The sequence below is a fragment of the Plutella xylostella genome, chromosome 17, assembly GCF_932276165.1.
Source record: "Plutella xylostella chromosome 17, ilPluXylo3.1, whole genome shotgun sequence".
In the NCBI taxonomy this organism is placed as follows: domain Eukaryota; kingdom Metazoa; phylum Arthropoda; class Insecta; order Lepidoptera; family Plutellidae; genus Plutella; species Plutella xylostella.
This window is the reverse complement of record NC_063997.1, coordinates 1254048-1279255: the sequence shown is the minus strand read 5'-3', so window position 1 is coordinate 1279255 and position 25208 is coordinate 1254048. Positions and strand designations below refer to the sequence as shown.

Sequence of the window (25208 nt, the reverse complement as noted above, 5' to 3'; positions counted from 1 at the left end):
TTCCCCATCTTTCACCCCTTTCGACCGCTGGCGCCCTCCGACGCATAAATAACATCTGAAACGGGTAAGATCGTCCCAAAGATTGATACCTCTTCGGAAACACCCGATGAGACAAATGTCCACCCGTCCACTACCAATTTCTTCCATCTAACCCCCAAAACGGACGTAAACCTATCATAAATCGGGGTACTAAGGTCCAGTTTTGAATGTATAGCTGAAGTACCAATGCCTCGTGGCAATTTTGGGGAAATTGAACGAATGATGATACGTTTTTAGGTATAATGAGAGAGTTTTGTGTTTATCGGTTTGTGTTGTGTATTAAGCTAGGCATTGGGTGATGCTGCTGTCCAAATTTCATCTCAGGGCCATTATGATATGTATTGGAAAGTTAGGCCGATTCTCAACGAAACTTTTAAAAAGGTTTACCCCAAAATTAACTACTTATTTTTATTTTATTGGTAAAGAAAACATACAGTGTTTCTTAATATTACTTAAAAATAGAATTAAATAGTTTATCACACACCAGTGAAGTTTTCACAAAATGCAAAAACAGTTCGAAGCTATATCCTGTATTCATTCTTATTATTGATGCGAGAATCTCCTATGTCCTCGAATGCTTCTGAAACAATTTAAGGTTCCCAATTCCCATTCAGTGCACTGCTACTAGGTCGAACTAGTACAGCAGTCAAGTGTGAATGAGCACTCTCATTATCTTTGCGCCGGCGAGCGATCAAAGCCAGGGAGTAGAGAGAGGGCATTCGTGTCGTTGTAATCACTGGTTCACTTCCACTCACTTCACTTAGTCGAGTTATTCTCAGTCAGCTAGATGGAATTGAAGTATTGAAGAGATGATGAATTAAATGACTGAGGATTCTGGACCACATTCTTGTAGATCTTTCCTCTTACTACATCTATATTAGGCATATTATAAATCATTAAGTACATAAAATCCTCAGATAAATCTGATCGGATTTAAGCTGAAAAGCTCACGTCAAATTAAATTTTTTTTATAATTCGATGACAGAGTGTTGTGGTTGTGGCGCTTCTTGGGGCTTCCCTAGTATATCCAGAAGTGGAAAAATACGATGATCATGTTAGAATTTGATGATAGTCTTAGTTCTTCTTTTTACGCAACAGAATTTTCTTAATTTTTGCAGAGCTTCTCTAAGTAATTAGTGATAACTTTTTATACAATGTTTTTTAACTCTGAGATGCTTTTGCGTTTTTCTCCGTGGACAAAGTACTTGTGGTGTTGAGAACAACCCTGCAAGTCTCTGGGTTATCGCGAGCGCAGCGCGCCGCGGTCTCGTTGTGAAACCTAGCGGAGGATCGCCACAGTTCGCCTTATCCAGATGCATCCACCAATTTTATTCAGCTTATTAAGCCGGGTACACACTACTACACACTGCTGCACTGCTGTAACGTATCATGCAATGTATTCCCATAGTTGAAAATGCTCTGTTTATGCGCGTAGCGTTCACGGTGCGTCGTCAACACTATGGGATTCTTTTCCTGCGTGTTATATATCATGCGTGTTGTATATCACATGTTACGTTGCAGCAGTCTGTACCCGCCTTTATGCTTTCATTATTTGATTCTACTTAGAGTTTTGATTGAATTTGGTATCGTTTTGCGATCTGCAATTTATGCAAAAACAAAATTGCCTACCTACATGTATAATGACGAAGAGTAAAACTTTTCTTCAATAATATTCCATGCGTATTAGATCAAATACAAATATATATTATTATGTGCTTAGACAACAGTGCTTACAAATTAACATTAGTACTACAGCAGCTCAAATACTAGAACGGATGTGTACTCAGCCTTTCTGAAACTAACATGTGTGTGTGTGTGTGTGAAAGCTAAAAAAAGAGCTAAGTATAGACCAAGATAGGTGCCCCTATTCTTGATTTGGAACGGTTCAGATAGATAGATAGATAGATAGAATATTCTTTATTTGTACACACACACATAAAAGAAACTTACATAACTTAAATACTATAAACTATGTACAAACATGGCGGTTCAGATTGGTTAGAAAAGTCAACAACACGGATACTTATTTCATATAATATTATGATACACACGATGACAAGCCCTGGCTCTACTATTTGTGACCAACACGCAAAGAAGAATACATTTGATTTGAGTAAAAAAATAGTTATATGAAAGTCAGCTGTAGGCGCTTATAGTTATTTTATCTATACCAAACAGTAGGGTGAGAATTTAGAATGTAGAATTAGAATAGTCTGTGTCTTCAGAATATGATATTTTTTCTAGTGTAAGTACACTGTACACATTAAAAAGCTAGGAGTTAGGACATATTATCCAGACTACCCACTCGCTCTTTGGTATCGCAATTTTCAGAAACATAAATAGTTATTTATTTTTCTAGCAATTCTGTTTGCTGTTATTTATACAGAAGCTTGTTAAATAAATAAATACAGAGTCCTGGTTATAGATGAAGTCTGCCGGAGGATTTATTGCTGGAAATTGTGAAATATTTCTGATCGGATTTAATAAATAACATCATAACATTTATTTCTTATGAAACCGTTATTACTGAAGTATAATATTTACCTTGCATCTTTATATTGCTGTAATAATGAAGTAACTGCAATATACATAGATTTGTAAGTATATATTTAATTTGATAATCATAATGCACCTCTGCCTACCCCGCAAGGGAGTACATTAGTACAAGGCGTGAGTGCGTGTGTGTGTGTGTGTGTGTGATAATCATAATATGTAACTTTTACTTAATAATACTTCTACTTTTTTATTCAAAATTTGTTTGTTAGTTTGTAAATTAATTACCAATATATTAATATAATTAAAACAATAAGTAATACCATATCTTACTAAATAAAGAAGCCAGTGGTAGACTCAAATGTAAAATTCCATTAAAATGTTACCGGAAGTCGCCATTTTCCCGGAAGTGGGTGGAAGGGGCGTGCCGGAAGTGTCGTCAAGACGCTATCACGATGGCGCCAAACGGAAACATAGTTTGAAGAGGTTCAAAATGAAGGGTTGAATTCATTATGCATTGTCAGAGTATCCTATCTATACTTATTCTAGACCTATATTTATCTAAATAATAGTCTAAGTGGACCAGCGAAAAACATAAATACAGGATGTTTAGATGCTGGATAATTGTGACATTGCTCGTCATACTGAACAACTTTTGTTGTATGACTTTTGAAATAATCGAGAATTATTTTTTTCTCCCTTTATGAAATTGACGTAACCATAACAAAGATTCTAACTAGAAGCTGCTAAACTTTCCTCTGTGAATTTTCAGTAAGTAGTCGCAACACAGAGTATTTTTTTACTTTAACTCACTGAGTAGGTAATCACTTTTTAGATTATTGCATTTTTGATACCCTGTATAAAGATGTTAAACATAATATCCCAACAAATATAAATTAATTGATTAGAAGAGTTAGTATTAGCATTGTAGAGCAAAAGCAACATTCTACAATGTAGGTACCTATTCTGTAAAATTTTGCTTTTGCGACAAACTAATAGAGTCAAAACAAAGCCAAAGCAAATATGGGTAGGACATCGGCGATCCTTGTTAACTTAAAGACCTTACTGATACACATTCAATTGTTAGGCTACAACACTTAAAAACATTGTAGGTAGGTACATTTACTTTATCCTCCATTAATAGACTAGAGCCATACATTTTACTGAATTATAATATAGATCCTGAAGCTAAGTGTGTAATATTCGCCACTCATTATAAAATTCTTTATTATGTGCAAAAAAATTACTGTACAAAGGCGAACTTAATGCTACTAGGCATTCTCTTCCATTTAACCTTTGGTGATGTCGAGAAAGTGTTTGGTAGTGCGATAGGCTGAGAGGAGAGAAGTTTATAATGAAAATATACCATGCTCGCGGGGAAATACCATAGCTATTTTCGTCCTAGACGCTCTTTGCATGGCCTCAAAGATCGTTTCAGTTCGTTAGGCATTGAAGTTAATAAAATTCCGTCCACTGACAGTATACTTTGCATGCAGGGACTGGCAGGGACAGTCTTGTTACGCAAAAAGGTTGGAATACTGATGAGCCATGAAAACGATGATGTTGTGTAAAAAAACATTCATATTTTTTCAATGTTCATCTGTTACAAAACATATAAATGATCAAACTCTGCTGTTCAAGTTATTAAAGTTTGATATGTAATTATTTATATCTACATTATGTATGTGTATGACATCACGCGGCTCTAAAAAATAGGGACAATCAATAGTGCTAAATTATTTGGCTAAGTTTTATTATTCTTTTTAACAACCAATGCGGGGATTAATTTAGAGTTCTGGCTTAAATATTATCAATCCTTTATTGATGTAATTTGCTACCGAAAGACTCTATTCTCCAAGGTACTTTTCATATAGCTCGTTTTCGTTTGCATTTCATATTGTTCGTCATTTATTTAATATTAAAACTCCAATTATTATAGTTTCTTGTTGTATAGCCGTCAAAATTCCATACTGCATAATAATAAAATATTAGGTATATTTTTTAAAACCCACCTCAACCACAGTCCACATCCTGATTCTCAGCCTGGTCACGTTTTGTATCGGATTTCATTACAATTGCTAACGAACTTCAGAGATGTTGCAGATTTTTCCGACCGAAAAAAAACCCTCTGTGGAAATTTAAATTAAGGCTACCGACTCTAAACAGATACAAAAAAATATATTTGAGTATCGCTACGCAAACATCGTAGAATAAATTAAAAGTGAACCCATAGAGAATTGTACTTCTACTACAACTTGTAGAAATATTTTATTATATCAAGAAATAGAAGGGTGACTCTATTTTATTAAGCCGATTGCCTAAAAATTGTTGTTCGTTCGTTTGTCGACTTATTGCTAGTTTCATTAACTCTGTCTATCGATGACTGGTAGTTACTTCCATAGGATTTTGACAGGTTGTAACTTTAAATGCGTCAAAACAGTATGAAAGTAACTACCATAGTCATCGATAGACAGGGTTAATGAAACTGGCAGTTAGAGAGTGACCTCCCAGTTTCTAAAACAAACCTTTACGAAAGAAACCGCTCCTTCGTCTTAATAAAGATCAATTCCGTTTAAAAAATGTTCCATATTTATTCCGTGAAGCGAAGCCATATTTTCTGTATAAACAAATAGCAACAATAAATACTGGTAAGATATCTGAAAGCATTTCCTTGTCTAGAGTCAATTGGACGATTTGTGAGTGCCATTTGACAAATATACAAGAGCCTTGACTCGGGAGATGTTTGCGTAGAGACGGTCGGGAAAATCTTATTGGACTGGTTTTGTCGGCCACATTATAGATATAAAGCGTGATTTGAGATATGCCAACGCTCTAGTATATGTTTTTTTTGTGCGGTATGACTGTTGTACTTATGTTTTAGAAGAAGTCGTTCGGTTATAGATTCCGGATCGTGAACTGGTTTTGACAACGATTTTCGGATTCAAATCTATTCATATTTTGACATTAAACTACTTCGTAAAAGTTACTTCGTTTTGACTTCGCGATGCCACTTCTGTAAGCTTATGAACATGTGATATTTAGGAAAATTCCAATATTGGTAGTGTTGTGACATCTCTGGCTAAGAATAGATAAAATGTTTGCTACACGGTGGGTAGAAGTACCTGCCTACAAATAGTATGTTTTACGAGGTTAGATATCACAAGATATATGAAACAAAGGACAGCAGCCAGATAACAATAAAGTAAAATTTGCTAGTTACACCGTAAAATGAATCATAAAAAAGTAATATACCTAATTAATGGGCAGCATTTAACCGAGAGTCGTGTTTAATCATTGTAATTAGTCCTATATTAGGGTGCCTTTCCACTAGATATGCGCTATGCAGCTATGCTATGCTATCAAAGAAAATCAATTCCCGTACCGTGTACCTAGTTGTCTACTCGTATGCTATGCATGTGAATGTGAGCTGAACCACACAGTTTGTGGAGCTCCACACAAGCAACTGATATTTTGTGCATCAGTAAATCTATACCCGGTCATGTTGTTCTTAGTTTAATCAACCTGTGTATAATTATACATATGATTTTTATGTAACCTGTCTAGCAACATAGCCATTATTGTTTAATTAAGGATAGATTAGCAGACTACTTCGCATAAATTCTAAATGTTTCATGTTTCTCCAATCTCCAATCCAAGTCCAAATTCTAACTAAAGTACCTAACGTGCAATAAAAAAAAATAAATGTTTTATATCAATACTAAATGTATGCCCTATTTGACTCTGTATTACAGAATAATGAACTCTGATTAAATAATTATTCCCTCATAAAATAAAATTATTTTAAACCATAGAGAGTATATCACTATGTTTGAAACCCATTCATCTATGCACTTACTGTCACATCATATTTACAAAAAAAATAGCTAATATTATTATTATTTCCTCAAAACCAATGTTACTTTGACACACATTTTGCATAGAAGACTACAAGAGAAACGGGAAACTTATATACAAATATTAGTCCACAGCATCGAAAATCAATATACTACGTGGATCTTACGTAGCTCCTACAGGATGTTGTATTTAACAATGTGGCGTAGTTGAATAGCTGCACAAATACACTTCCTTTGATATCCTATAGTCCTGGTATCGGGAGCGCAAAGCAATGACCGACCATGTTGCTATAGGATCTGATAATGCTATGGTAGGTATCCTAGTAAGAACCTTTAAATTAAATTAAAACCGTTTATGAAAGCAACAAAAAAGGAGGACCACTTACATAACTACATATTATGCTCACGACTATAATCCACGACGGGGTAGTCATCCGATGTCATCATACGTTTTAATGGGTAATATTGTGATGCGCATATTTACTTCAATATTTCAGACGGTGCGGCGTCATTAAGCTGGCCTTTTCAGTTTAGGAGTAATTGGTGCTATTGTCACTGGAACTTTTTCAATGCTTGTGAGTGTAATAAAGTCGTACCTACTTCGTACGTAGGAATATTCCTCGGCTGGGTACACAGCACGTAGCCAATACTGGCACATGTGGACAACTTGTTTAATATCTCGCTGTGACTCTGGCAACACTATCTGTGTTCTTGTCACGTCTTCCGTTATTAATACATCCATGTTCATACTTTTATTGAAAAATAGGATAATAACACAAATGAACGGTTAAAGAAAACATCGTTGTCATCACAACCCATCACGTCCCCTCTGCTGGGGCACGGATGACCTTCTCATGAATGAAAGAAGAAGGGTTAATGTCCAAATCTTACTGCAGGAACCAATCATATTATTAACTTTAAATAATCGGAGGTGTAATCGAAAAATGTGATTCCATTCCTTTCTTACTCGAATCGCACACAAAAACAAACTCCTCAAATAACGTAAACTCCCAAGTGTACAAAACAAAACAAAATCGGATTCTCACGAAACAAAAACGAATCGAATCTAGCTCTTTTTTTCAATATCCGTCTATTTGCACAAACAATGAGATCGGATTGTCATGGCGTCAGTTCATAAACTCAGTGGATCAACTCCGGGAATCAGCTGCCCAAACAGTGATAGTCGAGTTTGCTTAGGATGTAAGCGAGCTGTTTACACTCCCGTCGCCATGACTTGGCAATTGACGGGAAGACGTACTGTGGGGGACTATCTAAGCGCGGATTTTGATTTATTACCGTTCTTAACCTCTGCGTTGTAAGGGTAAATTTCGAAGAGATAAGTTGCATTAGCGGCTGAGCTGTATGAACACGTAATGTGCTTCTTAAAGCGTAAGTCGTAAGGCTTAAGTCAATGTTGCTTATATGGATGATCTGACTGTTAAAGTACTTACAGATTCACTCGCCCATACAGTGAGTAAATAAATGAACTTGATTTTTTTTGTTTGAGTTTGTGTTTTTGCGTACTTTATCTATAAAACGGCATGCCCGAGTACAAAAATCTGTCTTTAAACAAATATTTTTCCCAGCCGGGGATCGAACCTGCGACCTTCAGCATAGCTGCCAGGGTCACTAACCACTACACTATTCCTTCATCAATGGTATCTTCACAATTGAAACAGTTGAAGGCAGGAAAGACAGAGGAAACAAGCACAAAGCCAACACATCTGGACACGTCGGGCATCTCGGAAGTCAGACATGTTGCGCAGATAACGGGATTACGGCTACCAAGTCTGATTGACGGGCTGGTGGGGTTGCTACAACAGCGGGTTCGGTTTTAAAAGTCACGGGAGTGATAGAGTGATTGTGAAGTAAAATATAACTCCTATTATAGTATGGAATTTTCTCATATCAGAGAGGCTGTAGCAGCGCTGCCTATTTGCCAAATGTTAAGTATCAGCACCTTGTTTGTTGACTGTACGTATAGTACAGTTTGATAGTTTGTCGAAAACTATAAAAGATTAGGTACGTTTTCTCGCATAAAAAGTGGCGCCTCTAGCGGAAATCATCATCAAAATTTTGACAGATAATGTATGCAGATGACAGAAGAAAAACAAAACCTTCTTCGTTTACGTAAATTAAAATATCCATACTAGAGGCCCTGAACTATTTGATAGGAAAGAAATGAATATTGTCTATAGCGGTACTATAGCAGGCACATAGCTCAATGACCCCGCCGCTCCCCTGGCCACAACACTAAGGATCTCCTCCAGACGAGGCAGCCTAGCCGGCTGATTGCTCATTACCATGTCAAGTGCTTAGTCTTGACATGAGGACTACGGAGACGGCAAATTCAATGACGTCAGCAAGACGATTCTCAGAATAAGCACCTGGAGATTGAATGCGGAGTTAAGGACAGATTAGGGGTATCTATTACGCAGGATCTGATCTGTGTAGCGTATTAATTAGGCTTACCGTACATGGCCGATAAGAGGTGACCTACTTTTTGTGGAAGGAATATGTAGAAGGTACTGAATTCAATAGTGCAACGGACACGTCCTACAAAGAGTATATCTGAAATAGTATGTATTTAAATCAGAAAAAAAAGTAATTATTATCCTATCCTACAAAAAGGCGGTCGTATGCCAAGACTAAATATCAGTTTCATAATTTATTTAACGTAAAATTTTAGATAATTTCATACAGTGGATACAATACAATATGTCAAACTTATATCACCACTCTCATTTTTCTGTGGTTCAATTAATCTATCCGCACTCTAGCTAGATTAATTTCTGTACTGTCAACCTCATAAAAAACACTCAAGCGTTCAATAACTATGATAAATTGTCACTAACAGTAACAATACAATAACAAATTACACAAAAAATGCCAAATGGAACCTTTTCCCACGAAAACTTTGGAAACCGCCTCAAAAACAGACTCTTTCCAAACAAATAAATCAGGAACAGGTGTCACTGACATTTGCATAGCTGTCTCTTTCGCTCTTCAGGAGAATAAGTTTGCCTTCTCACTCGCACTGTTAATGAGAAAGTTTGGAGTCCCCAAGTGATTTATTTTTGCTATTGAAGTGTAATTTTATTTTGAATTGAATGGAAATTCTTTGAAATCCTGTGCGTAATTTGTTACGTGTTAGATTTGTTTAGCGTCAATGGTTGCGAAGGTTAAACGCTTTGATAAATGTTCAGTGAATAATAATAAAACTAATTCACGATTAATTCAAATAACAAAAAGGTGTTTCAAACGAATGGTGGGTTAATTATTATTATTTATTAAATCTCTACAAACATCTGGCTCTGCTAAAAATGAAAACCAGACGTTTGAATAGAAATTTATAAATTCAAAAAAGAATAGGAATTAATCAATATATTTTTTTTTTTGTTGCACATATTGTAATTAAATTTGCACATAGGCGACTACTTCAAACGATCTATTTGTAATAGATGCACAATTGTACACTTAATACAACTTGAAGCGTAAACCACCCTGTATTCAGTCGAAAGATAAATGAAAATAATAAAGCTCTAGTAAGTACATACTGTGCTTTTGCTCCACATAAAAGATTCATTAGTTCTATTCCTGACAGTTGGTCGCGATGTCAGTCCACTGTCAAACTAAACTCGCCGTCGTCGACTTGTTGACATACGACACGGGAACGCTTTCAAATCGTTGAATATTTTATTTTCAGAATACCACCCCCTTTTCGGTACCCTGGCCTGCCGGATTTGTCGGACTTGCTAAGGGCATATTTTCTAGTAGTTAAGTAGTAAGTAAGTTTTGTATCAGTATTGTATACTTTTTTTAATATTTATTTTAGATTTGATCAAAATATTTACGTTTTAGTTGGTTATATTGACGCGCTGTGAAATGAACTGAAATATTGCAGACGGCGTCATTAAGCTAGTCTATTCGGTTTAGGAGTAATTGGGTGCTATTGTCAATGGAACTTTTTCATTGCTCGAAAGCGTATTACCTATCATTGAATATTCTTTATTTGCATTTGATTTTTACCCAACCAACTCAAGCTATTTCTGTATACATCTGCAAGTAAGTTTTTGTTCTATTTCTGCAGCCTTGCCGAGTCGCCACCCAGACGTAGTTGTTGGCGGAATGTGGTGTAAGTGGGTCGAGACAGCGGTCCCGGGTTCACAAGTCTCGCCGTGTCATACTCGGCGATCGCGGAGTTTCGTCGAGTCACTGTAAAGCTGTGGTATACTGGGCGCAGAATAAAAAAATATTTTAATAGAACAATTTCAAGTTTGCTCGGAACCCTAAAAAATATTTTAAAATGTACTGAGTAGCACGAAAAGACTTCAAAGTAAGGTCGACTTTAAATGTTCAAGTCAAATTCATATCACGGACCCACTGCGGGGGCACGGATCTCTTTCCAGGAAAGGGTGTTAGGTCTAGTCCATCACGCTAGCGTAGTACGGATTAGTGGACCTCAACACAAGCAAACTTATGCCGAGAGAGTTGTCGGGTGACACCCATGGAACAATGCGGACCCGGGTTTCATACTCAATGGGTGACACCTGACAAGTGCCAGAAGGCCTCTGAATAGGCTTCACGACTGCTGCCGAAGAAATAGCAACCGAGATCCACACACGGCTGTAGGTGCCGTCCGAAGCACGGACTCCATACGTCTTTCCATATAATTATTTATTGTCAAGTTATAAGACCGCCTTTTTTGTACCTATGTGTTTGTATAATCTTTTCTTGTGTACAAATAAAGAATATTCTATTCTATTATATTTATAAAAATACCGCCTGTCCATTTTTGAGTACAAATAAAAGATAAGTAATCTATTTATTTATTTATTATTACACACACACATTGTAACATCTATTAGTTTTAGATATAATGGGAAACGGGACCCATATTATTATTGGTATATCCTGATATCCTGAAACACAATTTAACACAACTGATGGCTCTGTGTGCCACGAACTTGTCGCTAGCACTCCCGGTTCGTGACTCCGTCTGAAGGGTTCTTGCAAGTGAAAGGGCGGGGTGGAAACACCGAGTTAGCTCTACAATTAATAAAAGGACTTAATAAATGTAGAAGTGTACATTTAGAGGAAACAAAAATGCTTTTTAGTACTTTAGTATAGCTTCAAGTGTTATAATTTTGGTACATATTTGTTGTATAAATGTTTGTCCAACCGATACAACTTAATATTTCAAGAATACACATGGTTCCCTATGGTTACAGATAATCATTGCGCATACCTAAATATCCATCATAAGGTTTTATACCTAATACCTACCTAGCTTACAACCACGCTATCTATCGAAAAACCATAACCGTTGCGGTGGCGGTGAACAAAGTTCTCGAATGAAGCCTACAAACGTATCGAGATAGACCCTCCAGCACCTAGTACTAGTAGATACTACTACTACAGGCTGATATTTTATCAGTGTAACTCCTGTCAGCAGGTCAATGTATCCGGCGCGACCTACTGAATAAATTTTGATATGGGAACGACTCTGGTATCGGGGAATTGCAACCAGTAGGCAGTACAATTATAAAATTCCACTCTGTATAACACTTCCTGCTTATAAAACGGCACGTATCTACATTATAAATCCTGAGTTAGATTAGTCTATCTGCATGAAAGTTTTAAAATATTATTACAATTTCAAACAAAACGTTATTATTCATATTCGTTGCACTATCATGGTGTTGGATACTAGCTCTTTGCATTGTTCCGTTGATACCATGGTAGACTTCACGTGTGTTATAAAATGATTAAGCCAATGACCAAAGCCTTGCTCGTTTTAATGTTAGTGCTGGCGTGTGAGGTGCGGTCGACTGATGCTTTCGAATTTTTATCTAGGATCTATAAAACTATATCTGTAAGTACCATTCTCTAAATACTAGTCATCATTATTCCACCAGCCAAGGTTGGTCCGCGGGCCTTTATTCAGTGCTAGCTGTTCCCGCGAGCTTCGCTTCGCCTTAAAAAAATCCCGTGGGAATTCCGCAATAAAAAGTCGCCTATGTTGTTTCTCAGGGTCTAGACTATCTGTATACCAAATTTCATTCAAATCCGTTCATTAGTTTTGGTGTGAATGAGTAACAGACAGACAGACACAGTTACTTTGGCATTTACAATATTAGTGTGGCCACGAGCGTAATTTTGTGACTTCTGAGTCGCGCATTCTGTGCGCGGGGACGAGGGGGACGGGGACATTATTATAAATTTTTCATTGCACATAAAAACATTGTACAAAGGCGAACTTAATGATAGTAGCATTCTCTACCAGTTAACCTTTGGTGATGTCGAGAAAGTAGTTGGTAGTGCGATAGGATGAGAGGAGAGAAGTTTATTACATTACTCGCTCAACTCGTCCCCGCGCACATGATATTTCTGCGGAATACGCGACTCACAAAATTACGCTCGTCTGGCCTCACCCTTAGGATGGGATTAGTACAATTATATTTTATTTCAGAATGTTGTTGATAATTTGCTCGAAGTTATAAAGCAGCCAGTAATAGAACGCCATAATAGAATTATGAGAGATCGTCGTAAGTGTTTCTTATTTTACTTAAAACAAGTAGCTACCTCGGGTGGATTTTTATCAGTGATCATAAAACGTCAGCGCTTGCAATAAATAAGCTATAAAAACACTTTATAAAAATACTACTATGCAAATACTTAAATTCATTACAGGAATAAAAAACGTAGGCTCATGGATCACTCAATAACCACTCAAAATCCCTGTTTTTGTGTAATACTTGTTGATAATATTACACTCACGGGCAATGAAAAGGTTCCACTCAGAAAAGCACCAAATTACTTCTAAACGGAAAAGGCTAACTTAATACCATGTTCTGCAACATTGAAGTTCATTTAACATAGCCACAGGATATTACTAACTAAAAACGGTTATATTTTGTTCCAATTTTAAATTAATTCTTTAAAAAATTGGGGTCGTTTGGAATCAGAATTTTGTAAGTGGAACTATTTCATTGGGAGTGTATTATATTATTGAATTACTTTTGTATCATACTTTTTCAGGAAACAGTGCTAATAAAGTGAAGCTGAAATCAAACTTGACCCACAGAGAGACATCAGAACTACCTTCAAAGTCCAAACTCACCATACATCTTAAAGATAGTATGAAATTCAGAAAAACTGCAAGGATGCACAAATTTTCAACTTTAAAACCTACTACTAAAGCTGATAATGCTACAACACGTGCACCCGTAACAGTTACATCAACAAAAAAGCTTACGATGAAAAAACTTATTACATCTATAGAAGCTTTAAGGACAAATACTGATAAACTTACAATAAATAAAACCACAAAGCCTATAATTATAAGAAAATATATTCCGAAACCGAAAGTAGTTTTAACGCCGAAAATTAACATGCCAACAGTAACTACAAAATTAAAAGAAACTAAGAAAAATAAGATAACAGATTCACATAAAGAAACATCTGTTACACCTTGGTATTTTAAAATGAGCCCCATAAAATACATGACAGAGTCATCGGGACTGAATGTTACGAATATAACGTATAGAGTGATAATACCGATCGTGCCAAAGCCAAGAATATGGCATTCATTCATGTACTGGAATATTATGCAAGACCCACAGTCTTACTTGAAGAAAAACAATGTTTCGAGTAGGTACTTAAAGCAAGAGAGTTTAATGTAAAGTGTCTGGAGTGTCAGTGACTCGTTGTTAAAGATAATAGAACATAAGAAAATAGAAAATCGTTTAATTCTTGCGATATAATTTTAATGTCATTTAGCTAAATATTGGACCCATGGACTTAAAATCATATCAAAATGGTTTGTGCTTAGTTAGTAACAATACAGAGTAAACCTTGATATATTTAATATATTAGTTACCTTTTATTACCTTTTATGATTTTAATTTTACTAAGCATGTTGCAAAAATGTTATGGCAAGTCTCACTCAACTCTAAATTGTAGAAAACTTTTTTTAACCGTACAACATTAGAAATTTCGTAAATAAATACCTTCAGATACGACTAAGGCCAGACGAGCGTAATTTTGTGAGTTGTGAGTCGCCCCCGATTCCCCGCCCCCCTCGTCCCCGCGCATCAGAATATGAGAAATCACAACTCACAAAATTATGCTCGTCTTTCCTCACCCTAACGAGTACCTACGAGTAAAGCTTCAGCAGATAATTAATTATTGTGAATGTGAAGACTATCTTTCGACAGGGTTCTACTAGTCACATAAGCGTTAGTAGCAGACTGCTAAGAGCCTAGGGTGCTTTGGACTTATTTATGGTACATTTGATACCATCATCGAGAGCTCGAAACAGTTCATTCAAAATAAATAGGTATCTTCCTATAAAAAAAATACTACATTATTCGGCTAGTTATTAAAACAAAGACGGTATTTATATAATGTATGTATTTAATGTTTACATACATACAATAGATCGAGTTGATTGTTGGTATTGTCATAAATATTTTTTTTCACGCTTGGAAAAGTAAATAAATCACGACACGCTCCATTTTCATTCTTCCTTTGATCTCTGAATAGAGTCAACGTTAAATTAGGTATATGAAAAACGCGTCGGTTTTTTAAGTGATTATTACAATGATCGTGTTATCAGGTGAGTAAAATTAAATTGCCAGATAATATTAAATTAGAAATATGGATATTTATTGGGATTAATTAGTAACATTTATTTCAGGTAAACTGAACTAGCTGGATGTATTGCTCTGTGTTAACAAGGTCTAATTAAAATGTTAAAGGCACTACTCATCACTCTTTTAGTTTCGAAAGAAGTCAACAGTTGTGGGCTAGATTTCTTGGCTTACAAAGTTATCGTAAGTATACTCAAATAGCAATCGGTTTAGATAATAATTACCTAATTATATATTAATCTGTGTCTTCCATTATTTTACAACTTTTTCAGAATGGAGTCACTGGTGCCTATAACTACGCTGTCAACGGCTTCAAAACAAGTTTAGACAAACTTAAGGAGATCCATCATGATGTTTCAGAAGAAAAAGTAGTGGAGAAAAGCACACCACCTCCTTACTCAGAGGCATTAGTTGAATATTTCAACTCAAGACAAAATGCAGAAAGCCAAAACGGAATGGAAGGGAATACTATACCACCAGATTTTCCAGAGAATTACAATATTCCTGCTGTTCAGAACGCGTTTTTATATAAACATCGACCCCCAAAAGTGTTACCAAGAACTACTACTGTCAAAACACCAAAACCCAAGCCAAAAAAGTGGGAAGACTGGTTCATCTCAACCACAGAATATTCACGCAAAGATCGTAAGTTGCTTTGTACTTTTATTAATGATATAAATCTTATTGAAAGCTATCAGTGCAATAGGAGAGTATAATAGAAATCTTCGTAGGTGTTATTTACGTACATTTTATTGTAAATAATGTAACGGCATAAAATAGAGAGAGAAATAGTTAAGTTATATAATAATAGGAAATTCTTTTTCAGTATATGTGCTGTCAAGATATCCACATATAACAGGCCCACCGACTAATATCTACACAGGAAAGAAGATCCCTAAAAAACTCTCAGGTAACTAAAAAATATTTAAAAACAGATGAACCAATAGCTGATGTTTCCTTAAATTTTATTATGAAAAAACCTATTCCAGATTTTGCTGTTCCCATAACCGACGTCCCAATGAGGGGAAACCTCTATGATAAAGCTGTTGCAACAATCGAACACGGTGAACCTGTAAATCGTAAGTATACTTTAAAAAAAACTCATGCTACAAAAGCCACGTTGCCTTATAGATTTTTCTTTGGTAATTTTTATATTCGTATAATTCAATGATTTAAAGTGTTTAAACTTTCTGTAATCTTACTTTTAGGATTCGCTGTTCCCATGAGGGGCAATCTTTATGAAAAGTTAGTGATTCCTACTCAACAACCAAGAAGTTATGTAGACTTAAAAAAGGGTGTGTATTATCTTTATTATTTACCTTTGGCGATTTAAAATACATACGTTCTTACATTCATATTTTCAAAACCATGATTTAAGTAAGATCCTATGAATTTTTGTAACCGAGGTAGGTATCTTCAAATTTTATTGAATTAAATAATGTCGTCGTCGTTACTTTTTCAGAACTGCAGAAACCGATAGAGGAACCATTAATAAAACCCAGTGAATTGCGGTTTGCTCAAGATCGATTAAGGATGCAAAATGTAATAAATTACTTTAAACCTGAAGATTTTATTAAATACAATATCTTAAAAGAAGCTTTGGGCCACGGGGATAAATTTCATCAAAGCCAAAATGAGCATAATCGTGGCTATTCAATATATGGTGAAGCTAAACCAGAACCAACAATCGATCGCAACGTATATGACTATCTAGCTAAAATATCAGAAAATACAGGAAATGACGATCATGAGAAATTTATAAATTTCAAGAAAGCAGCAGAAGAATTAAAAATTAAACATTTAAATGAAATATACACTCAAGGTGAAGGTGAAGGTGAATTGAAAAAAATAAAAATGGATTCAGAAGAAGATAGATTACCACTTTATGAAGTGACTGTTCCTGCAGAGAGACCTAAATATGAGCCAAATGCAATCCCTATCCACCGATATGGGAACAGTGTTTCAGATACAGACAGACATTATGGACCTGGTGCCAGATGGTCTGAAACTAAAATGAAACATTACCGTAAGTACCAATGCTAAGGAAAATAGAATCAAATCTTTTCCATCTAATGAAAATTGGTCTTGAAATTTTGTCTTGACATAAAATAAATAATCTTACACAACCACAGGGCCTTCGTAAATAGGGTTTGGTCATCTTATATTTAATTGAGTTCCACATCAACATAATACACAATCACCAGAAGTTAATCTTTGCTATATTTTTTGCAGTGAACATGGTGAGAGACGGAAGGTTTCCAAGGATTCAAGCTGCTATGAGGCCGCTTAAGTTAGGTATGATCTTGGTTTTGTTACTAAACTATACACCTCAATGGAAAATCACCTAGGATGAATATCAGTGAAAATATTTTAAAAACACCGGTATTTTTTTATACGTACACTTACACTAGAACGTCAATGGCATACAATAAAATACATACTCTTTTATAGATACTCCTCCAACCCGCCCTATGAAGAACTTGCTCAAAATGGTGAAACCTCCTTTGTATGAAGTCCGACCAGAGAAAGACGTTATATCCTCCAATCCCAAGCACGATGACGAAAAAAGAAAAATTGGCAAAGCACTAGCCAAGATGGAGAAATTGAAGAAAGAAAAAAAATCAGGAGTCACAAGAAAACCAAACGTTATCAGAGAGATGTTGCAAAAGGAAAATCATTTATTCGATGATATACCTGAACTAAGGAAGACAGTAAAGTCATCAGCTCAAGATGATGACTATGATAAACGTGAATACTTCAAGCCAAAGATGTTAGAAAGTTATCGGAAACTCGTAGACTTGAATATGTTGTAAATATATGGTGTCAAGATTCAGTTGTATGTACCTACCTATAAATTAAATAGATTATCATTAATAGTGTGCATTGTTAATTAAATACAATTAATAAAATACTATTGTACTATTGTAATCCCTGGCACTTATTACACTACCTGATTAATCTTGGAAGATTTGGCATTCCATTGGACAGGAGAAAATGACCGCTACGTAGGTACTGAGTAAAAGGCTATATATATTTTTCTTAGGCCTGTTTTTTTATAGTCAGATAAATATTATCTGAGGAATAAAATTGTAGCCATCACTGTCTGATACAAACATTTAGTCGCGACAGCATCAGAATTATTCCTCAGATAACTTTTATCTGACTATTTAAAAAACAGCCCTAATTATTACAATGTACCGTATGGTACAATGGGTATGGTGCTGTGTGTGCGTTGCGATCATAGACCCACTTGCCAAGCATGGAGGACCACACATTTTTTATTTTTTGGCCAAAATAGGACAAACTACAATTATATCACTCAGACTGTCTTATAATTTCAAGTAATTCAGAAAACATTTGTTTGAAAACCTAATATTACTGTATCAAATTTTAATAAGGTAGTCTCGTTTAAGTGTAGATCTATACGGAAGGTACCGAACTAAATAATGAAAATATGTGACTCCTTTTTTTGGCTATGCGGGTTTCCAGACATTTTTTTTTACTGTATGATTGCGCTGCTCTAATATAATGCGCATACCTAATAGGACTCGATGACATCTTGAATGTGTGGCTGCTATTTTGTCCAATTATACATAATAATTTTGTAAAGATATTATCTGATTATCGACTGCGACTGATATTCAAACTTAAATTACCTAACAGAAGTTCGATGCATCATGAAATCTTCACGCTGAGGCAGAAGTGGGGCTTATAACCTATGAAAAAAAAGAGCGGTGGTGGTAGTTCAGTCAGGTAAGCGCCCGCTTCTCACGCCAGGGTTCAAATCCCGACGCTGACATGTAATGAGCTCTTTGGAATTTAAGTATAACGTATACTATTGCTCTAACGGTGAAGAAATACATCGTGAGGAAACCTGCATATCTAGATTTAGCACATCTAGATATGTGAACCCACGTGGGAAATGGTCCAAGCTTAGGAAGGCAGTTGAGACCTTGGGGATATGCACAAAAGTTCTATTCGAGATAATCAGGTGCAGGTACTTACAACCCCACAGAGTAGTAGAAAAGAAGAAGTTTTTGCATAAGTAATTAATTAAAGAGATATTTTTGAGGCGCTCGCTCCTTGGGTGATTTTTACTATAAATTATTGTTCCCATTATAAACCACGAACACATTAAACTCACTCTTTTACTTCCTCGGTGTGGGCTGTGGGGTGATTCAGTATAAATTTCGCCTTTGACGAAGGCATAAGCGAACGAAACACATACCTAGAGAAAAAATAAATAATTGTGACGAAACACTAGTGCTACGACAGACGGTGGAACTATTCACCGAATATACCTCTACATATAACTTTCAAATTCGAGCCTCATCCGACGCCATTATTTTCTTTTCACTTTCCTCAAGAGCGGAAAGTTTTAGCTGAATAAAATTGCTGCACGTATTTTTCCACGATGTTAAATGTAACACAATACAGGCCTCAATAATAATATAATAGAAGGTATCACCTATCACCAAACACCACATTTATTTGATATTGTTAAAGCCACAATTATTAGAATACCATTTCAAAAATGATGTAATGTTATTAATTGAGTAAACAAACAATTGGTACTATTTTAAAGTCATGTTTTGATTCTAGCCATTGTTTTAGAATTGAATTGAAAGTAAGTGGCTATATGAAGTGAGTGCCGGTTTCTGGTTTTATTTTCAGTTTACATCCGTTACCGACTAGCGTATGACCTAGTGCGAGAAATAGAGTTAATTATAATGAATTTTAAAGTTAAACTTTTCATGTTTACCGCAATTTTAGTGTTTAATAGTGCGACCGGTGGCTTTGTTGATACGATGACGGATGTACCGAAAAAACTTGGAGTAAGTGACTTGATTAGGTATTTTACAATATGTTAATTTTATGTTATATATTTTTTTAAACTAAATTTGTTATGTGCCAATTAAAATAATGTCTTTATAGTAAACAATGTTATTTTTTTGTGTTTTAACTTGTTTTGATGAAAATAACTAACGGCTGTTTCACGCATTCTAAAAGTGCGTGGCCATACCTATTAATAATAAAATTATTTGACTGAATGTCGAAGATACAGGGTGAGTCTTTCGTAGGTGCACATCCGAAAGTAGGCCTCAGAACTCTATATTCTGAACAACTTATACATATGTGAGTCTTTTGTAAGTGAAATTTTCGTGATATCCTCTTCTTCTTGTAGTGCCTCTCCATCATTGGAGGTTGGCCGTCAGCTCTTCGCAGCGCTCTCTATTCTTGGCTAGTTTAAATATTAAATATTTAACCGTTTGATATTTAACCGTGGAAGAAATTTTCTTCCCCGGATTTTACACAGTCCAATGAAAGTGATATCCCAAATTCATTATAACAAAAGTTGTTCAGAATGAAGAGCTCTGTGACCTTCCGATGTGCATCTACGAAAGACTCACTCCTTATACCTATATTCCTCAGAGCATATTCACCCTCGTGGTGAAAGACCTGACGAGCTCGGCGGTGGGCACGCTGCGGCACGGCATCCGGCCCTTCAGCAGCGGCCAGGACGTGATAGGCCGCAGACCCTGGCGGAGGAACCGGGAGAAAATTGGAGGTAAACAATCAACTGTTTGCTTAGTGACAATTTCTCCATAGTCGGTTAGAGCATAACCAGGTATTAGTGGTTGACTTTTGACACGTCGGTCAAGAATTGAGTGTGGACATGACGTATAATTGATCATCAATACCTGGTTACGATTTAACCGACTATGGCGAAATTGGAGCTTAGGCGATTATGTAACATTTCAGATCAATTTGTTAAGAACAGGAGGGTTATATTTTTATACTGACTAAATACAAACGAACGAGAGCTGTCATGCAATCGGCTTGTATAATTAATAAAACGACATAAAAACTTGTTTTTCGTCATATAAAGTAACCCCCAGGTGCTTAGGAAGTGTAAATTTTTTTTGGAAACACATTATAAACTGTCTTGACACAGTTAGGTACTGCATAGTGATTTAAGGATTGAGCCTCATAGACGATTATTATACCTACGTACATAGTTGTGTTTGGTATTTCCTATCACATCGAGTTTATAGAAAAGTGAAGACACTGTTTTCGCATGTAAACAGAATTTGTCATCCAGCCAATAGTGGAATAAAATTACCGTAATTGAAACATTTTCCCAAAAGGTATTGAGCCCGATGAGGACTATCCGTTATGGCCCTTCTTGTTTGACGCGTGGGATCCCCCGGAGGATAACAATAAAGTCAGTGAGGAGTCGTTGGATATGTTGAGTATCCTTCATAGTAAGGTGGATGAGGACGAAAAGGCTCGGGCTAGTAAGGAACAGCCTATACTGGTCGCCAGACGCAAGCGAGTTGTGCCTTGTTTAAAGCCCTAAGAGGTATTATGTACGCAGATTCAAACTGGTATACAGAATAACCCTAGAACAGAGGTGCTCCAAGAAATCAAAAGCAAAATTAGTGTCAAATTTTTAGCCCCCTTTTCGTTTTCAAGCTAAAATAACTTCAATTTAAGAGAACTTAAGACTCGCATGTGGATAAGACGAATAGAGAAATTGGGCCTTAAATTCGGTTGTAAAAAACGTGCGATATACTTTTATTATAATTAATACCTATAGTAGGATTAACTTTTTTGCGTCATTTCTGGAGTTGTTCTGTATTCTATGCGTAGTGAATTCACTTTTAGTTTGTTTATAATCCCGTTATCAAGACTGACCAAACACCAAACTGTAAATATTTTCGCAAAGTTACGTGATAACGTTTCAGCTTGTAATGAAGTTAGCATTAGTCAATAGTCATGTTTTAAAAAAAATATCGATGTTGTAAATAACGTTTACTGAATTAATAATAATGTAGGTATTTAGAATCTGTTGTGATGGTATGCATACGGTTTTTTCTGTCTTTAATTATGCTTTTTATAACGATGTATAGTATAATAAAGTAAACAAATATACCTACTTATAATTATAACGTCTAATGAATATCACTGAAAACAATGTTCATCAACTATCTTTATCCCATACACATATTACACATAGGAAGACAGACGGCTATTTTGCTGCCAAAGGCCACTGAAATGTTTTTTTTTGTAAGCTATAGTGACCCCTGTTATGTGACTCAAGTTATGAGCACGAGTTTCATAATATAGTGTTATGTTGTATGTTTGAATAACATTTTTGTATAATCTAAGCATACTCTAGTATTATGGTGTCTCCTGTTACGCAAATCTCGTAATATCGTGTTAGTATAGCATGTATTTACAATAGTTATATAAGTAGTTAGTGTCAATAATATTATAAAGTTTTAGACATCCTGTTTAGTCGGCTAAGACCGTTTTTCTTAGAATTTGTCTTGGTAAATTTAATTTCGACATCTCTACATGAGGAAATTAATTATACTTAAATCTTTTTTTTCAGACACAGAAAATAAAAAAGATGAAGCCAAGAAGACACGTCACGCAACAAACTACCCTCGTCGAATAAAATACCGACGCAGACAAAAACCTCAACAGAATAATAACAATTAATTTTATTAAAATATCTCTTATTTTCGAGCTTTTATATGTATAACGACCACTGATTGTTTTTTCGGAAATCGTGCGCCTTTGGTGTTGATGACAATGCAAGAATTTACAATACTTGTGCCCTATTCAGACTTTTCAGTCAATATTGCTTGCATGAGCGCATCGTACCAATCGCATACTATACCAAACGAATTTAATGGAAATTTCAATATTCTTTATAAGATAAAGATAAAAATTCTTTAAAAGAACAGAACTTTCTTTATTCAAATAATCTTTTATAGTAAGCACTAGAGGTTTTGTTGAAAATCACTTTAATTTTTACGAAGCAATTTCAATATCTCCAGACATCTCGATTCAATCTTGGGAGCCTCAAATATTTGCAATAGACCTGAATATCTCAATCAAATTGTTGAGATCAAAGTGGGGTATTCCAATAGCATTTTACATAACGCAGGCAAAGAGCCCGTTGCGTAAAATATACTTTGAAAGTTATGGAATGGATAGGTAACGGGAATAGGGACATTTTATATTCAATGACTAGCGAAGTTACCGAGTAATATTATCCAGTAAGAGAAAATAAATGTCGGTTATCGAACAGTGATTTCTGATTCTGGTAATGTTGGAATTGGAACACAGTTACCCAAAGTTGAATCGAATTAATTGTGTCTTAAATTACAATTCATAAAAGACGTTTAGAAATAGTCTCTGGGTTTTTAAATGTTTCGAATGCTGGCCAAGGTAGCCAGGATAAATCTCGATTACGATAATAGAAAGCTGATGATGAGTAAGAAGGAAATTATTGTGTCTAAAAAGTGTAAACTTAACGTTAGCTTGCTACATTTTTATATTGAGTTCTACGAAGAAACCTGTTGTTGGCCTAACTGATAAATTATTACCACCTAAGACATTGCACTACTTACGCTGTTGGTTTTGCAATAAATATAAAATATTGCAAAAGTGGCATTATGCTGAAAGGGGTTATATTTTTTGAATTTTCAAAAGTCTTTAAACTTTTAATCCTTTCGGCTTACTTACTAACCGTTTTTACAATACCCTGTATACTAGTATACATGCCTACCTTCAAGGGTTAAAAAAGTTACCTTGTCACATTAAATATGTCGGCCTCTCTCTAATACAAATGGCTTGAACTCTCAAAGACCTCAATATGAAGGTTCCATACGATAAGGGTGTATTCTTTGATCTCCATCCCAGTCTTAGATTAACAATGTACTTACAAGATGGTGTGTCACATACAACAACAAAGTCAAAACTGTTCGCGTTTTGTTTACTTTCCAACAGTTTTAAAAGTCAACCTAATGACAACCATTGTAGCAATGAATAAGGTCACAAATCATCTGACACCACTAATTCAAAAGTGAGAGCTCAGCGGTAGAAGTGGGGTGTTATAGATTGAGATGTTTATTTTGCACGGACACTCGATCTTCTTCGTTTATTGTTTATCTAAGATCCAGTCCAATAATATTCCAGTCCTAATGTACGCTTGGGTGCAATAGAAATATCCTTTGATGGGACATTTGTAATATCAGGAAGTTCGACCGTTTAGGACTCCATTACCGGATAGCGGAAAGGTTTTGGTATTCGTTATTTTTTTTCTCGTAATAAGAAGTTGTGTTTTGTAAGTTTCATGTGTGTGTGTTTTTGTGTATTAGTATGTGGCTAAGTTATTCTTAAACGGGTGTGCCAATGTATTCATAATTACACGATGTAAGTATTTGTATAAAAATAAAACTATAATGAACGCTTGAGTACGGGTAAGGCCCCATAGATGCGTTGCGCCGTCGCTGTTATGCCTTCCTATGCGACGACGCGCATCCGCACCAATGGAGCCTCACCCTATGAGTTATTTTTTTTTCTAACCGGCTACGAAACCCTAAAAAGAGAAACAAATATTATAGCCTACTCCTACAAAACTGTCGGCCGGAATTCACGAACCTTCGAAATAGCACGGCTGGCTTAGGCTCTATAGAAGCACGGTCAGCAAAAAAATACGACAAAATGTTCCATTTGCCCGTTATAATTCATCACTTGGTGGAATTTTCTGGAACATTTCCAAAGGCGAACGAACAAATGTAAATCCGATACTCCGGTTGGCAGATACTCAATACGTTCCTACTATTATTTAAATTCACTCACAGTAAGCCCGTATTACGCTGAGGTCATGTATTGGACTTTTATGCTTTACAACTTTATTAAGAAGCTAGCTTTATACAGGACGTTGCGAAAATTCCAATTGTTATACGAAATCGGGTCGGTCGAGACGGCCATTCGGATCAGTATAATATTTGTGAAGCGAAAGAATCCTTTTGCTGAAACGTGTTCTCTCTGTGTAGCTACACTCGCAAGCAATGAAAAAGTTCCAGTGGCATACTACATTACTCCTAAACGAAAAAGCTGCCGTCTGCTATATAAAAACAATACATAAAATGTAAATACAAAAACGTTTATTCATTTGCCAAAAGGTTTAAGTAATCTAAGCTTGACCCCTTCTTTTAAGTTCATAGGCACCAGTGCCAGAAGAGGTCATTTAGCAAATTTTGACATAGTTATGACTATTAACTACCAGTTTCAACAACTACATCCAACGACCGGCAGCTACCCCCACTGTTTTAAAAATATGGGATATTAATTTGGTGTCGGCATT

General features: G+C 35.7%; 3 protein-coding genes across 4 annotated transcripts; all 3 read left to right on the top strand.

Annotated features, from left to right (window-relative positions):
* The first annotated feature begins 11999 nt into the window (after nt 1-11999).
* LOC119691558 lies at nt 12000-14311 on the top strand. Its single transcript, XM_038109294.2, has 3 exons — nt 12000-12261; nt 12859-12934; nt 13428-14311. Exons 1-3 carry the CDS (start codon nt 12151-12153, stop codon nt 14069-14071), a joined length of 831 nt encoding a protein of 276 aa, XP_037965222.2. The 5' UTR covers nt 12000-12150; the 3' UTR covers nt 14072-14311.
* A 490-nt stretch (nt 14312-14801) lies between these two features.
* Nucleotides 14802-17917, top strand: LOC105389653. Of its 2 annotated transcripts, XM_038109170.2 has the most exons (9): nt 14802-15006; nt 15088-15223; nt 15313-15685; nt 15867-15950; nt 16030-16119; nt 16249-16335; nt 16503-17066; nt 17273-17335; nt 17492-17917. In XM_038109170.2, exons 2-9 carry the CDS (start codon nt 15140-15142, stop codon nt 17851-17853), a joined length of 1707 nt encoding a protein of 568 aa, XP_037965098.2. In that variant the 5' UTR covers nt 14802-15006; nt 15088-15139; the 3' UTR covers nt 17854-17917. The 2 variants fall into 2 exon arrangements, with proteins under 2 accessions (XP_037965098.2, XP_011559108.3); XM_011560806.3 differs by having other exon boundaries at nt 14972-15223.
* A 1778-nt stretch (nt 17918-19695) lies between these two features.
* LOC105389652 lies at nt 19696-23343 on the top strand. The gene is made up of 3 exons (XM_011560804.3): nt 19696-19875; nt 20474-20609; nt 22440-23343. Exons 1-3 carry the CDS (start codon nt 19771-19773, stop codon nt 22547-22549), a joined length of 351 nt encoding a protein of 116 aa, XP_011559106.3. The 5' UTR covers nt 19696-19770; the 3' UTR covers nt 22550-23343.
* The last annotated feature ends 1865 nt before the right edge of the window (nt 23344-25208 follow it).

What these genes read in the sequence shown, in the direction of transcription:
- LOC105389652 (XM_011560804.3), top strand. Translation starts at nt 19,771, where the DNA reads ATGAATTTTAAAGTTAAACTTTTCATGTTTACCGCAATTTTAGTGTTT. An exon ending in ATGTACCGAAAAAACTTGGA is followed by an intron (nt 19,876 to 20,473) that starts GTAAGTGACTTG and finishes TATATTCCTCAG; the next exon opens with AGCATATTCACCCTCGTGGT. An exon ending in GAACCGGGAGAAAATTGGAG is followed by an intron (nt 20,610 to 22,439) that starts GTAAACAATCAA and finishes CTTTTTTTTCAG; the next exon opens with ACACAGAAAATAAAAAAGAT.
- LOC119691558 (XM_038109294.2), top strand. Translation starts at nt 12,151, where the DNA reads ATGATTAAGCCAATGACCAAAGCCTTGCTCGTTTTAATGTTAGTGCTG. An exon ending in GGATCTATAAAACTATATCT is followed by an intron (nt 12,262 to 12,858) that starts GTAAGTACCATT and finishes ATTTTATTTCAG; the next exon opens with AATGTTGTTGATAATTTGCT. An exon ending in TAGAATTATGAGAGATCGTC is followed by an intron (nt 12,935 to 13,427) that starts GTAAGTGTTTCT and finishes ATACTTTTTCAG; the next exon opens with GAAACAGTGCTAATAAAGTG.
- LOC105389653 (XM_038109170.2), top strand. Translation starts at nt 15,140, where the DNA reads ATGTTAAAGGCACTACTCATCACTCTTTTAGTTTCGAAAGAAGTCAAC. An exon ending in ACACGGTGAACCTGTAAATC is followed by an intron (nt 16,120 to 16,248) that starts GTAAGTATACTT and finishes TCTTACTTTTAG; the next exon opens with GATTCGCTGTTCCCATGAGG. An exon ending in TTATGTAGACTTAAAAAAGG is followed by an intron (nt 16,336 to 16,502) that starts GTGTGTATTATC and finishes TTACTTTTTCAG; the next exon opens with AACTGCAGAAACCGATAGAG.